This window comes from Capricornis sumatraensis, chromosome 9, assembly GCF_032405125.1.
Source record: "Capricornis sumatraensis isolate serow.1 chromosome 9, serow.2, whole genome shotgun sequence".
NCBI lineage: Eukaryota > Metazoa > Chordata > Mammalia > Artiodactyla > Bovidae > Capricornis > Capricornis sumatraensis.
The window spans coordinates 20330916-20346455 of NC_091077.1; the positions used below are offsets into that span (position 1 = coordinate 20330916).

Genomic DNA, 15540 nt, shown 5'->3' on the forward strand with positions numbered 1-15540 from the left:
CCCCTGCCTAATGGCCCTGCAGGGACTCCACCTAAAGACCCCTTATATCCCTCCCCGCTCAAAGCCCTGCCACAGTTTACCAGCATCCACAGGACAAAGGTGGATGGGCCACCAATGAGCTCCACACTGGCTCATTGGGGGCGGGGTTTTGGAGTGACTTTCCCTTTCTTAGCCTCAATTTTCCAATCTATAAAGTGAGTTAATGAGGAACTTAAGACTTTATGGAAGTGTTTTTTCAAAGCTTAATCCAAGAAACACAGGTATTGGCAGTGGTGCAGCATTATGAGGACTCTCACAGAAGGTCAGCCCATCATCTAAGACTTCTCGGTCTGCATCCCAGCACTCACCCCTGGACTGGAGCAGCCGGGATTTAAACCTACAGTCTGGGGGCTTCCCCGCCTCAAGACCAGCGAGAGTTCCCCCCAAGGCACGTCCCCTTGCCCACGCCCCAGAGACCCCGCCTTCTCTTGACCACGCCTCCTAGACCCCTCCCATGCCCGCTCCTCTTCCTCTCTGGGCCGGCTTCTTGGTCCCGCCTCCCCAGGCCCCGCCCCTTACAGGTCCCGTTCGCATTTGCTCCGCCCACTGCCCCTCTGATTCGCTAAGGTGCTAGGACCCACCTGGGCCTGCCCCTAGTATTGCCTGAAGAGCGAATCCCAAATTCTGGCGGCGACAGTCCGGCCGGAGTTCATCACTTAGGCCACATTGAGGATAGTGGAGAGGTTAAGGAGGATGGAAGTCCCCGCGGCATGGGGTGACAGGATGGGTTCCAATCTCCCTGCTCAGGCGTGGGCGGGGCAACCAGGCACGCGCCACAAGCGAGGAAAGCCCCCGGCACAGGCCCCGGGTATTTGTGTCAGCGCCGTCGCCGCCGTTCCAGCCGATGGGTCGGGATACACGCTCGCGCTCGCGGTCGGCTGGTCGCAGGGGTCGAAGGCAACGGAGCCGGAGCGGGAATCGGAGCCGAAGTCGGAGCGGAAGCCATGGGCGGCGAAACCGGCGTCGCCGAGACGACGAGGGGCGACGCAGACGGAGGCGGAGGAGTCGGGAGCGCAGGTAGGGTCGCTGTGTGAGCCGCGCTGGAGGTCCAGCTCCAGCCTTTGGGGAGCTGAAAGCCCCTCGAGCTAGTCAGGGAGAGCTTCCTGAAAAAGGGGACGTCTGAGCACGTCGGAATTAATCAGGCAGGGATAGGAAAGCGAGAGGCTCCGCGAGCTAGGCGTTGGGGAATCGATGAGGTCGGAGAGGAAGCTGGAGACCAGATCGTGCAGGCTTGTGTACAGTTGAAGCATTTGAGGGTTATTTAGAGGGGAGTAGGGAGCTGTGGAGGATTTCGAATCAAGAAGTGATGTCTGGATTACCTTGCACAATTCCCACTGGTTTTCGCCTGGAGAAGGGGCTCAGCGGGACTGCAGGAGTGACACCAAGGAGCAGGAACGTAGTAACAGTTGTCCAGGCAACAGATGATGACTTTCTCGAGGGGAGGCTGTGGGAAGGTACAGTGAGAAAGTGGGTAGATTGGAGAGGGATTTCCGAAGTAAAAGTGACAACACTTATTCCTGGGGTGTGAGAGAGAAGAACGGTTGATGACAGGTGGCAGGACTCAGTTGAGTCCTCGGACTTGTTGCTCAGCTTCCCATCTGCCCACAGCCCTTTTCTTCTGGAGATGGGGCACCTGACCAGACTTGGCTTGAGTCTGCTTGAGTCTGTTCCAACACAAGGGAATCAGCATGGAAACAGGGGTTGACTCTCAGAGCTGGGTTCTACTGCTGGCTCAGCTTGTAACTGACAGTCCCTGCCCCACTTTCATTCAAGTTCTGTCATCTGTGTTCTCAGGATCCCCACAGGGGCTCTGGAAGCATGCACTGTCTCCCATCCCTCCAGCCTGTTCTCCACACCATAGCCAGGGTGGCTGTCATCCACTGATCACCCTCTAGGTTTGAGAAGGTGGCTTTTCCTTTTGAGTCTCATAAGATCACTGTCACCCAGGAATTCCAGGAAGATAAAAGGAGTGAAAATAGTAAAGAGATGGTTTAAACCAGGATTTAGTAAACTACAGCCTGTGAACCAAGAATAGCTTTTACATGTTTAAATGTCAAGAGGAGGGGGTGGGATGGGAAAGACAAAAGAGTTGTATTTCATGACACATTAAAATTACATGAAATTCAAGTTTCGGTGTCTAGAAATAAAATTTTATTGAACAAACTTATGCCCGTTAGTTCATGTGCTGTTCATGGGCCACTTTTGCCCTGTGATAGCAGAGTTGAGTTACTGTGCCATAGACCATCTGGCCTTTCACAGAAAAAGTTTGCTGACTCTGGTTTAACGTTTAATGTTGATGTTTTAGCAGTGGTTTGTGGGTAGCAAGAAATTGTTATTGTCACCTGTTGGTTTCTAAGATTTTAGTTATTCACAAGAATCAGCCACTCTAGATAGGTCGTGAAAATCAATGTCATTTATGAAGATTTGACCAAATTTGTAGTTTTTGTTTAATGCCAAATAATTGGTTTTCAAGGTGTAAATTTTTTGTCGGTTGAGGTTAATGGGTGGAGCATCGGACAAAATAAAGACAGGTTTAGTTGCTCAAAGGCCCCCACCATTAAAGAATCTATCCCCAGGGTTCGTACTTTGCCTGCCCGCCTCACCTGCCCCGTCAAGGCTCTGTATTCCCGCCAGTCTTAACTCCTGCCTGTCCTATAGAGCTGGTAAACACCACCTTCTTTCTGTAAGCCCTCCCTGCTGCTGCTAAGTCGCTTCAGTTGTGTCCGACTCCGTGCAACCCCATAGACGGAAGCCCACCAGGCTCCCCTGTCCCTGGGATTCTCCAGGCAAGAACACTGGAGTGGGTTGCCATTTCCTGCTCCAATGCATGAAAGTGAAAAGTGAAAGTGAAGTTGCTCAGTCGTGTCCGACTCTTAGCGACCCCTTGGACTACAGCTTACAAGGCTCCTCCAGCCATGGGATTTTCCAGGCAAGAGCACCAGAGTGGGTTGCCATTGCCCTCCCTGGACACCTTGTTATTATTGTTTAGTTGCTAGTTTCTGTCTGACTCTTTTTGCAATCCCATGGACTATAGCCCACCAGGTTCCTCTGTCCATTGAATTCTCTAGGCAAGAATACTGGAGTAGGTTGCCATTTCCTTCTCCAGGGGATCTTCCCAACCCAGGGATCAAACCCATGTCTCCTGCATTGCAGGCAAATTCTTGACAACTGGTCTACCAGGAAAGCCCCCCTGGACACCTTGGACAGAGCTTATAGTTCCCTCACCATCTGGCCCAGGCCACCTGCCCTCCTGCCCTTCCTCCCATTCTCCCCCTCACTCACTCTGTTCCAGTCACACAGGCCTACCTGCTGCTGTTTAAATATGCCAGATGAGTTCCTGCCCAAGGGCCTTTGCTCCTGCTGTGCCCTTTGCCCCATCACTCTCTCCAGGTCTCCCCATAGCTCCCCCACACTTCCTCCAGTGTCACCTTCTTAGCGAGCTCCTCTCTGATCTCTGCATGCCCTAATGCACTGTCTCTATCCTAGTGGCTCATGGTCCCATCTAGTGTCACACTTGTTGATGTGAGCCCCGCAAAAGCAGGGACCATCAGTGTTTGGGTCACTGCCATGTTCCCAGAACCTAGACCAGCTCCTGGCCCCCAGCACGTGCCTGCCCAGTCAGTGGCAATGGGACAGGTGACTGGCCAGCTGGCGGCAAGCAGAGCTTCTCGGGTTCCCTCCACAGGTCAGATTCAGAAGAGGAGCGGCCACGGCGAGGCAGGCAGAGCTGGAGCCCCTCTCCTGCCCACCGGCGCGCCCAGAACCGCTCCTCTCAGTCTGACTCGAGTGATGAGCAGCAGCAGCAGCAGCGGGGCCAGTGGCCTCGCCGGCAGCGGCGGCAACGGACACGTTCCTGGTCCCCAGGCTCCTCAGCGTCCAGCTCCGCATCCAGGGACCACTCACAGAGTCCTCGGGAAGCAGCGGCGGCAGCCCTGAGCCAGCAACAGAGCCTGCAGGAACGCCTGCGGCTGCGCGAAGAACGGAAGCAGCAGGAGGAGCTGATGAAGGCCTTCGAGACTCCCGAGGAGAAGCGGGCACGTCGGCTGGCCAAGAAGGAGGCCAAGGAGCGGAAGAAACGGGAGAAGATGGGCTGGGGCGAGGAGTACATGGGTTATACCAACACCGACAACCCCTTTGGTGACAACAATCTGCTGGGCACCTTCATCTGGAACAAGGTGAGCCTCGGGCAGCCAGGCTGGGCCCTTAGTCCTGCTCATGCTGCTTGCCAGTCCTTTCTGCCTTTTTGCTTCATACGCTGGTTAAAGCTTATTTCCAAAGACGTTGTTTAGCATTCCCAGTGCATGTGCCCAGGTTGTACCTGCCACTGACATTGTGTGCCTGCACGAGCACACACACCAGCTTCCGCCAGCTTCTCCTCTGATGACGCTCTCCTGTGGTGTAAAATTGCAGGTCCTCCACCCACAGAACCAGCCTAACCTCAAGCAGAATGGGAGAACAGGGTTTCAGCATCACATGTAGGGTGGGATTCCATGGTCGGGGCAGACAGAGCTCCACGATGCTGGAGTGGACTGAGCTGATTCTGCAGGCAGCAGTTCCTGCAGGCAGCCGATTCCCTCAGCCTCACACCCCTCATCAGCAGAGCAGGTGCTTCGGCCTGATGGGTCCCCGCCTGGTAGAGCAGTTATGAAGTGTGGGAGGCTGTGCTGGGTGTTCCCAGGGAGGGTGGTGGGAGGAGGCATCTGTCTCAGCGGGCGTGTGGTTGGCCCTTCCAGGCCCTAGAGAAGAAGGGGATCAGCCACCTGGAGGAGAAGGAGCTGAAGGAGCGGAACAAGAGGATCCAGGAAGACAACCGTCTGGAGCTGCAAAAGGTGGGGGCGTCCTGGGATTCCCTGCTTCCCTCCTGAGGGATCCACGGGAAGCAGACAGAAAGTGAGTCTGGCTCACCCTGACTTAAGTCCAGGGGGACCTGATTGGCTTTCGTGGAAAGTTGAGGGGAGATTGGCCTCAGGCATGGCTGGATCCAGAGGCTCAGGCAGTGACAGTACCTCAGCTTTGCTGGCCTCCAGGATTTATTCTAAGGCCCTCCCTGCTGGGTGGCCAGACCAGCCCTGGGCACTAAAGCTACTGTGTCTCTAGTAGAAAGAAGGTTCCCTTCGGCCCCAGGATCTGTCCAGAGCTTCAGGCAGCCCTGGATGGATTCCTGGGGCCAGGCTCCAGGAACAGTACCCCCTCAAAACCTTGGGGAACCCCACAGGCCGAGAGGATAAGGGCAGACCCCACGAGACCCCGTCGTCTGCTGTCCCCCGTCATTCTCTGTATGTGCCCTCAGGTGAAGCAGCTGCGGCTGGAGCGGGAGCGAGAGAAGGCCATGCGGGAGCAGGAGCTGGAGATGCTGCAGCGAGAGAAGGAGGCGGAGCACTTCAAGACCTGGGAGGAGCAGGAAGACAACTTTCACCTGCAGCAGGCCAAGCTTCGGTGCTTGGGCTCCCCAACCCCTCCTCCTCCTGGGCCCGCCCCTTCTCCTACTAAACCCGCCCTTTCTCCTCTTCCTCCTCCTGCTCCTGGGCTTGCCCCTCCTCCTGCTCCTGGGCATGCCCCTCCTCCTCCTAGACGCCCCCTCTTCCTGGACCTAAGGGAGTGGAACCCACCCTTGCTCCCCACCCTGCCCCCTTGGCCCTCAGGCTTGCACCCCGCACCTCCTCAGGGCCCCTCCTGACCCACTTTCTGTCTGCTTCCTTCATCATTGCTGAGTAGAGGGTACCAACCAGCCCTGACTGGCTAGGCCCTGGCTGTCCCCAGCCTTTGAGGCGTTTTGCTCATCAGTTTCATCTACAAACAAGGATAGCAAGTCTCCTGAGGTGTCAAGAGTTGTCCAAGGTCATGTGGGCTGTGCGAGCCTCAGGCCTGGCCCCTATTCACCTGTCTACCCACAGTCCCCAGGGGCTCAGACCTGCCTGGTCACAGGGCTCTCTGGGGTTGGAACAGGGTTAGCCTCTGATGCCCGGCCCCATGCACAGCACTGAGGCTTTAGATCTTTCACTTGGGCTGTCCTCTCTGCCCCTCTCTCGTGGCCCACCCATTGTTCTTCAGACCCCACCTTGCCCCTGTCTCTGCCTCTTTCAGGGCCTGTCCCTTCCAACTTTTCTTGCTTCTTGGCCTGATGCCTCCTCAAAGCCTTCCCTGACTGCCGCCCACAGCAGGCTGGGCTTCTCTCCTGGCTCCCAGTCCGGGAGGGAGGACTTGCCCCTGGCTCTGACTCTGCCCTCTGCTCCCTGGCAGGTCCAAGATCCGCATCCGGGACGGACGGGCCAAGCCCATCGACCTGCTGGCCAAGTACATCAGCGCCGAGGACGACGACCTGGCCGTGGAGATGCACGAGCCCTATACCTTCCTCAACGGCCTCACCGTGGCTGACATGGAGGACTTGCTAGAGGACATCCAGGTGCGCCCTGCGGTGTGCCCACCACCACCACCTCCCGGCCCCAGCCGTGCCCTCACACCGTCTGTGCCCCCTTCTCCAGGTCTACATGGAACTCGAGCAGGGCAAGAATGCAGACTTCTGGAGGGACATGACGATCATTACAGAGGACGAGATCTCCAAGCTCCGAAAGCTAGAGGCCTCGGGGAAAGGGCCAGGTAATGTGGGCCAGGCCAGCAGTATCGCACCTCTGGGTCTGGTAGGAGCAGGTCAGGTGGCTCCACAGAAGACCCGATTCTCTGCAAGTCTCTGCCTCCCCCCTGGGGTAGCCACAGCCTCATCAGGCCTCTCTGCAAGCCATCAGGAGCGGCTGGTGCTAAGTGAGGGGCTCTTCTGCTGGTGGGGGAGTCTCACCCAGTAGTGCCAAGGGCTTCCTTTAAGTAATCACCTAGCTCTTGGGTTCTGTGGTATCAACACCAGTGGGACTCTTCTGTTTGGGTGTTAAGTTTTCACTGGAGGCTCAATCTGTTTGAGTGAGAACAGGACCTAGCTCCTGTTGTCACTTGGTAGGAACCTGTGCTGTGTGGAGGGCTTTTTTCTTGTTTTGGGTGTTTTTCTGGCCACGCCATGTGTTTTGTGAGGTCTTAGTTCCCTGACCAGGGATCAAACTCATGCCCCTTGCAGTGGAAGCTCCAAGTCTTAACCACTGGACCACTAAGGAAATTTGTGTTCCTTTTTAATTGCTTTTCTTCTCTTCAAAATGATTACTTGCGTATAATTGCAAAGAGGACAAGCTCTAAGCAGTGTCTCCCCCCACAGCACTGCTGACATCTGGGCCCAGACCATTTTCTGTGGGCCTGTCCTGGGCCCTGTGGGGTGTGGACAGCCTCCCTGCCCCCACCCACTCACTGCCAAGAGCTCCCAGTTGTGACAATCACAGATGTTCCCTATATGGCCCAGTGTCCCCTGAGAGGAAGCAGGTTCAACTCTGGTTGAGAGCCAGTGTTATAAAAGCTTGTCCGCAATCACAGGAGCCCCGCCGCCCCTGCCCCTTGAAGCCACTGGCTTTAACGGCATCCAGCTCCTGGGGGCCTTGAGCCTGTGTCGCTAAGCTCTCAGCCCCGTATCTCGCTGCCCGCCCACGGCGGCTGAAGAACAGGCGCCGTCTGTCCCCTGAGCCTATGTACATTCTGCTCAGACAGGGTGGTCGGGGCCGTTTCCTTCCTCTTAGGAAGAGGAGGAGCATCCTTTATCTTCAAAAGTGGAGTTGTATTTCTCTCAGCCCTCCTCTCAGGGCGCATCCTGTAGTGAGTCCCAGAGAAAGGAAGGAGCTCTGCCATCAGCAGTGCGTGTCCAGAGGCCTTCCACGGCTGCACAGCAGTTAGGGCCCGGCGTTCCCACTGCTGCAGGCCCCGGGTTCTGTCCCTGGTCGGGAAACTAAGCTTGTACAACCCTCCCGGTACGACCAAAAAAACCCCGAAACAACAACAGAAACGTCCAGAAACACCTGCTTGGTTGGCAGAGGTGCTGGTTGAGAGGTGCCGCAAGGCCCTTGGACTGGATGACAGCCTGGGGCATGGCTCTGGGGGCACACCCAGGCCAGCAAGCGAGTAGCTCGGCCACCAGGGGTGGTCAGCAGCCTCCCCAGAGCCTGGGTGTCCTTCCTGTGCGCAGGGGACAACCTCCCGGAGGGTTGCCAGAAGAGAAGTGAGCACATGGTCAAAACATTCAAAACAGCATCCACCTTTATGGAGTTGACGCCTAAGCTCAGGACTATGGAAGGCATGGGGGATTTTTCACCGATGACCCCACCTTCCGCTTCACTCCCCACCTTCCGCTTCACTCCCCACCTTCCGCTTCACTCCCCACCTTCCGCTTCACTCCCCACCTTCCGCTTCACTCCCCATGGGGGCAGACACCTGGAGGGTCCCATCTGGCCCACTGCCCCCTCCCTGGGCCCTTCCTCCCTGTTCCCTTGAGGGTGGGGTTGTCCGCCACCACCCTTCTGGGGCTTCCTGCCTTCACACCAGCAGTGGAGCCCTGCTTTCTGGGACCCCACGGCTCTTTTCTGCATCTTGGCCCCACACCCTCCAGTAACTTCTGGAGCGGGGCAGGAAATTGTTGGTGTCCCACATGTCAGGAAGCATTTCCTCTCCCCTCGCTGGTGTTTGCAGGGCTGGGGCTGGAGCTCGGCTCTGGGCATTTTCCTTCTGAAGCACAGCCCACCCCAAGGCTGCAGGAAAGTGAAGGGACATTATGCCAAATGTCTGTCCCCAGTCCCATACCCCAGCCCTGTTTCCAGAGCTCCCCGAGTGCCTGGCCCATGGCCCCTCCCCCATCCCCACCACATCAGTGGCCCCTCTGTCCCCTTTCCCCCTGCGTGTTGTGGTTGGGGCCCCAGGTGGCTCCAGGTGTCCTCAAAGAGCAAGTGTGTTTGTTTGCTTTGGGCCTGATTTCCGAGAGAGGAGGGGAGCTGAGAGGTGTGACCCCCCTGTTCCCAGAGCCCAGACCGGCCCTTTCCTTTCCTTCCTTCTTTTCCTTCTCTTTCCTCTTTCCTGTTGCCGCACCCCTGGGCGCACTGCATATGGAACTTGCCCACCTGGGGATTGAACTTGTACCCACTGTAGTGGAAGCAGAGTCTTAATCCCTGGACCTTTAGGAAAGTCCACCTTTGTTTTTTTTCCTTTTCCCCTCCCATCACCTCCCCTTCTCTCTCTGTAGCTGGGGAATCCTCACTATACAGTAGGGTGTGCAGGAGAAAGTGGGTCCTCGGACTTGTGTGGCCTCCCCAGTTCCCCACCCTGTTAAAGCCCCCTTAGGTCCTTTAGACAGTGGCTTAGCGCCTGTGGCTTCTATGGATTGTTAAATTTTCACTGGTGGCTCCATCTGTCTCAACAAGCAGATGTTGAGACATAAGCCCCTGGCTTATGTCTGAGTCAGTGTAGGACACAGTCCTGCCTGGCTGGGTGTGAAGGCTGCTGCCAGATTCAGTTTTGGTCCCATGATATGTTTGCACCTGTGAGAGACCACAGCCAGGCTGCAGGTCCTACAGGTCCCACTGAAGCCAGTGCTGCTTGGGAGCCCAACTGCTGGTTGCAGAGTCCCACGTTGGTTGGCTGAAGGGACTCGGGTTCTTCTTGACCCTGTCTGATTAACTGACCCTCTGTCCACTGGCAGGGGTTGGAGAAGCCAGCTTTTGAGCAGGGAACACGAGCTGGTTGCCTGCCCTCCATTCACCCACCCCAGCACCGTGCTAAGCAAATAGCAGCTGGAGGTCCCTTAGGCCAAGGGAGTAGGCTGGTGACTGTGGAAGGCCTCTCGGCAGACGGGACATTGTCTCAGGACTGAGGATGGCTGGGATCTAGGAGGCCAGCTTCATGGGGAAGAACTTACTGCTGGTGGGAAGCTCGCATGGCATGTGCAGAGGCCCTGGGGCTGAGCGGGAGGGTACACAGCTCGCTGTCTGATGAGCCACACAAGGAAGCCAGCCAGTGTGAGGGACAGGGGTCAGTCAGCCTTTGCCTCGCTATCTGGGGCCTCTCAAATTTGAGGGGTTAGGGCCTCTCAAATTTGAGGGGTTAGGGCCTGGGCCCAGCCCTTACCCGAGCCACCCCCGTCCCACTGCAGGTGAGCGGCGAGAGGGGGTCAACGCCTCAGTCAGTTCCGACGTGCAGTCAGTCTTCAAGGGGAAGACATACAGCCAGCTGCAGGTCATTTTCCAAGGCATCGAGGGCAAGATCCGGGCTGGGGGCCCCAACCTGGACATGGGCTACTGGGAGAGCCTGCTGCAACAGCTGCGGGCCCACATGGCACGTGCCAGGTAAGCGAGTGGGGCCTCCCTGGGAGCCCCCCCACCAGCTCCCAGCCACCTTTCCACCTTCCTTCCAGCCTCCACTGAGCACTTGATCTTTGTTTTCCTGGGTCAGTAGATATCACGGGAAGCCCCAGAGGCCACTGCCTCCCCCATCCCCAGGCTCCACGCTCCCAATGTTTGAATTTTCTGCATGCTTGGGACCATCGTGTAAACACAGTTCCTGTCTGCCACAGAATGCAGTCACTTCTAAATTTATCCTCTTCCTCACCAGTCCGTGGTCCTTTTCCGGCCCAGGGCAGGGACCTGCCCCCTCCCGGTGTCTGTGCTGCAGCCCCTTGTTGCCCTCAACCTGGTCCTTACTGCAAATTGGGGGTCATGAGAAATCTTGGGTAGGGGCCTTCCCCATAGGGCTTCCGGATGACTGCCTGGCCTGCCCTCCAGGCTCCGGGAGCGGCACCAGGATGTGCTGCGGCAGAAGCTGTACAAGCTGAAGCAAGAGCAGGGCGTGGAGAGTGAGCCGCTATTCCCCATCCTCAAGCAGGAGCCGCCATCTCCTGGCCACAGGTAAGTCCTGCCCTATCTGTCCCCACTCCCCAAGACCCTCTCCCGCCGCCGGCCCTGCTCAGCCCAGCCCTCTCTGCAGCCTGGAGCCTGAGGACCCAGCCCCCACCCCACCTGGGCCCTCGGAGGGCGGCCCCGCGGAGCCGGAGGCTGAAGGGGCCACGCCAGTGGAGGGCGAGGGGGACGGGGAGGCGGTGCTTATGGAGGAGGACCTGATCCAGCAGAGCCTGGACGACTACGACGCCGGCAAGTACAGCCCTCGGCTGCTCACGGCTCATGAGCTGCCACTGGATGCCCACGTGCTGGAGCCGGACGAGGACCTGCAGCGCCTGCAGCTGTCGAGGCAGCAGCTTCAGGTCACAGGTGTGCAGTGGGGGTGGGGCAAGAAGTGGGGCTTCCCAATTTATGGGGTGGGCAAGGCTGGAGCTTCCCGGCAGAGAAGAGGGCATTGTCCTTGAGCCCACTTGGATCCTCCTCCTCCAGCTCTCCTGAGTGTCCCTTTGTTCACTTGGTCGCTCATTTGTCCAAAGGACACAGGGACGGTGGTGTTTACCTCCAGTGCCCGGCTCTGCTCTGAGCTCCTTACATGGCCGTGGGCCAGGGCCTGGGCCTCCCAGGGCGGCCATCATCCCTGGTACAGAGGAGAGACTGCCTCGGGGAGACTGGATCCAAGGTCCCCATGCGGGCCTTTTAACTACCAGGCCCTTAGGGCAACTCGGCAGGGGACACGTGGTGTTTGGTGCCCACCTTGGAGGACAGGGGGCGCAGGGCAGGCAGGCTGGGAGTGGGGAGTGTGACAGGCAGGGCGACCAGAGGAGGGTGTCCAGGGTCCCAGGTAACGCGCCCCCCACCTCACCCCCTGCAGGCGACGCCAGCGAGAGTGCAGAGGACATCTTCTTCCGGCGAGCCAAGGAGGGCATGGGCCAGGACGAGGCCCAGTTCAGCGTGGAGATGCCGCTGACCGGCAAGGCCTACCTGTGGGCGGACAAGTACCGGCCGCGCAAGCCGCGCTTCTTCAACCGCGTGCACACCGGCTTCGAGTGGAACAAGTACAACCAGACGCACTACGACTTCGACAACCCACCACCCAAGATCGTGCAGGGCTACAAGTTCAACATCTTCTACCCTGATCTCATCGACAAGCGCTCCACGCCCGAGTACTTCCTGGAGGCCTGCGCCGACAACAAGGACTTCGCTACGCTCCGCTTCCATGCCGGGCCGCCCTACGAGGACATCGCCTTCAAGATCGTCAACCGCGAGTGGGAGTATTCGCACCGCCACGGCTTCCGCTGCCAGTTTGCCAACGGCATCTTCCAGCTCTGGTTCCACTTCAAACGCTACCGCTACCGGCGGTGATGGCCGGGCCCCTTCCTGGAGCCCCACAACCCAGAGAGGGCTTGTGCAGAGCCGGCAGCCTCCCCTGGCAGGGCCTGGTCCTCGCAGGGCGCCCCCCCTTCCCTGCATGAACAGGTCCCACTTCCCTGCGGAGCCTACCTGGGAACACTGAGGGGATGCACAGACAGGTGGGCCTGTGGCACTGACACACTGGAGGGGCTGCTAGGGGGTTTTCAGAGCCCAGGGGACCTGGCAGGTGTTGTCAGACCTCAGTCCCTGGGCTGACGCTAAGCCCCAAGCGAGAGAGGCCCCATGTCGGCCATCTCAAGTCAGGGCCTCAGGGCTGGCAGGGCACTCACTGGCCCAGGTTGCTGACGGGTGGGTGTGGGACCAATGGGACCCAGGCTCCAGGGCCTTGAGTGCATGCTTCCCAAGAGGCCATCCGGGGATGTCTGAGCTCTCAGGTCCCCCAGCTCACCCCCTGTGCTGGCTGGGGGTCATTCTCCTCCCCATGGGCACGGAGGTCCTGTTACTGCCCACTATCAAGTCTGGGAGCAATATCCTTCCATAGCTGCCGCTCCAGGGCCCCCATCTGGCCTGGGCATTCTCTGGTCCCTTAAGGCTGCCACCCAGAGCCACCCTCCTTGTCCCCGAGTCTTGAATGGGGACAGTGGAGAGTCTGACAGGTACAATCTCTCACCAGGTCACAGACTGCCAGCGGGGCCCCAGGCCAGCCCCTGTCCCTGCCCCGCCCCAGAAACAGACTGCTTTTTAACAATTTCTTATGGAGACATTTCCAGCCTCAAGTGGGAAGAAGCCTGAAGGGCTGCCTCCACTCCTCAGACAGCGTGGTCCAGACACCTTATTTCATCTGGAAATATGTACATTTCAGGTTGTTTCTCTACAAAGATATTTTTAGGTGGGGGGAGAAAAATCTTGTTTATTTTCCTTTAATTGGTCTATTTGTGAGAGTGCATGTTTTTTAATAAACATTTTATTTTAGAATAATTTTAGATTGTCAGAAATGCCACAGAGGTTGTCTCACGTTCCCGCCCTCAACGCCCATATCCACACCCAGCTGTCCACATTGCTAACATCTTGTGTAACCACAGCACATCTGTCAGAACTAAGACACCAAATAACCAAGACCTTTAGAAAACAAGTACAGCCCCTAAAAATAGTCGGTAATGGTTCCCGAGGGAGCTCCTTGTCATCTGAGGGTTTCCTCCATCTTTGGCCCCCACCCTCACCCCCCAGAAGGAGGGCGCATTCCTAAACACTCCAGGGGGTGCTTAGCTGCTCACCTAACCCAGGGGACGATGCTCAGCAGTGCCTAGGGACAACTGTGGTTGTCAGGACCTGGGGGACTCCTGACATCAGGGCGGGGGTGCTCCACACCCCACCGTGCCCAGGATGGCCACCCTCAGAGCGTGATCTGCTCCTAGGTCCCCAGCACTGAGACTGACAGCCCCAGGTCCCCCAGTCGTCTCCCAACCCTGACTTAACTGTGTCCTGGAGCCTCTGGTTCAGCTCTGGCCTCCGCTGATGTGCCCCACCCCACATGTTCTCATCAGTGGACATGTTCTAGATAGCAGGGCCTGGGGACTCGGGGGCGAAGTGCATGTAGTCAAGGGGCGCCCACTCCCCACTTGTAGACCCTGGCCCACCCAGCCAGCCTGGTCCAGGTGGAAGAGTATCTTTTACAGCAGCATGAAGACCCCATCCATCCCCTTTGGGACCCTCCATGGACATCACTAATCAATGGCTGATTGTCAGAGCAATCAGCATCTTCTGGCTTCCAGTTGATGCCGGGCCTGCTCCACCCTCAGGAGCAGGACAGGCCCTGGAGCAAGGTCGAGTCTGGGGCAGAGCTTGCTCACCAGATGGGTGGGGCCCTGTTCTGCTCTCAACATGCAGGCTGTGTGTGGCTGCAATGATCTGGCCTTTAGCAGCCGTTATGCAGACCTCACGCCAGCCATACATGACAGCATTTACATCCACTTGGGGAACAGATTCACAGAGGCCCATGTTTTCAAGCCTGGAAACCAGCAGTCAGAGTTAGAACCCAGCCTTCTCCAACCTCCCATTTCCAGCCTCAGGTTCCCTAGCTGCCCCAAGAGGAGTCCTACCAGCCCCAGCTTCTCGGTCCCTCCTCACTTCACTTCTGCAATCCAGGTGGCCTGTAGACCCCCAAGGGAGGCAGTGGCTCTGGGGGAGGGGAACAAGGCAGCCATGTCCCCAAATCGCTGGGCACGTGTTTAGCAGGAGCCCCCAGTCCAGAGGGAGGAGAGCGGCTCCAGGCAAGGGGTCAGGCTGGGGCAGGGGAGGCACAAGGTCTAGGGGTCCCAGAAGGGGTTCTGAAGGTTCCCTGGGAAAGGGCCATGCCAGGCCCGGGAAAACAGGGCTGCCGGACAGAGAAGGAAGTTGGGCCTGCCTTGCAGAGGAAAAGACAACAGGTACTTCCAGGGCAGTGAAGTGAACTGAAATTCACTCAGTCGTGTCCTACTGTGTGACCCCATGGACTGTAGCCCACCAGGCTCCTCTGTGGGGATTCTCCAGGCCAGGATATTGGAGTGGGTTGCCATTTCCTTCTGCAAGGCTTCCAGGGCATGGCTGAATGCAAGTCCAGGTCCTGGGCTCTAGGGCACTGGGGAGGCATAGAGGGTAAGTGAGCTGGGTGGGACACAAGCTGGGTGTAAGGAAGACCCATTAGGCAGATTGGAGGCACCACAGCACCCAGCTGCCCCAGGACCCAGCCCCTGCCCAGTGTCCACCCAGCGTCCTTCAATTGCCCCCAACCCCCACCTCAGCCTCTTCCTGCCCTTGGCTGAGTGTGAGACTAAGAATAGATGCTCCCTGACTCCCAGCGGAAACCATAGCCCCGGGAAGCCAGTCCTGAGCCTGACCTCTGTTTCCACCATCTGCCGCCCCCCACCTCCACCCCACAGACCATCTCAACACTTCTCACGACTCCCATGTGCCCTTGACCAGGGCCGGGGCAGAGACCAAGAGACCTCCAGCCTACAGCCTGGGAGGTGGGGGAAGCGTAGAACTCATGGTCAGATCCCACCTGTATGTGGCCTTGGATCCAGCCTTCCTGCCCTCCAGGCCTCAGTTTCCCAGTCTATAAAATGAGCATTTTCACCCCCTGCCTTGCAGAGTCCTGCTGTGACCCAGGCACTTGCTAATCTCAAGTCAAGTGTGTTTATCTGACCCCTGCCCTGGCTGTTTACCAGAAGGAGCACTGTCCTTTTATCTCAGGGCAGAGGAAGTGGGAACAGAACAATCCTCCATCTCAGCCCACCCCCCCTAATCTAGAGCCCCAGCCCCACATCTTCTTCCCTCCTTACAGTCCCCTGAAGCCTCATGCTCTCTCTTACTTCCAAAGTTTTGCACGTATAATTTCTGCCCT

The 15540-nt window shown here is 57.8% G+C and overlaps 1 protein-coding gene across 1 annotated transcript; it reads left to right on the forward strand.

Annotated features, from left to right (window-relative positions):
- Window positions 1-883: 883 nt before the first annotated feature.
- CACTIN (cactin, spliceosome C complex subunit) lies at window positions 884-13085 on the forward strand. The gene is made up of 10 exons (XM_068980338.1): window positions 884-1056; window positions 3725-4214; window positions 4773-4868; window positions 5330-5475; window positions 6280-6442; window positions 6522-6636; window positions 10046-10238; window positions 10674-10796; window positions 10876-11156; window positions 11659-13085. Exons 1-10 carry the CDS (start codon window positions 884-886, stop codon window positions 12147-12149), a joined length of 2271 nt encoding a protein of 756 aa, XP_068836439.1. The 3' UTR covers window positions 12150-13085.
- Window positions 13086-15540: the final 2455 nt, after the last annotated feature.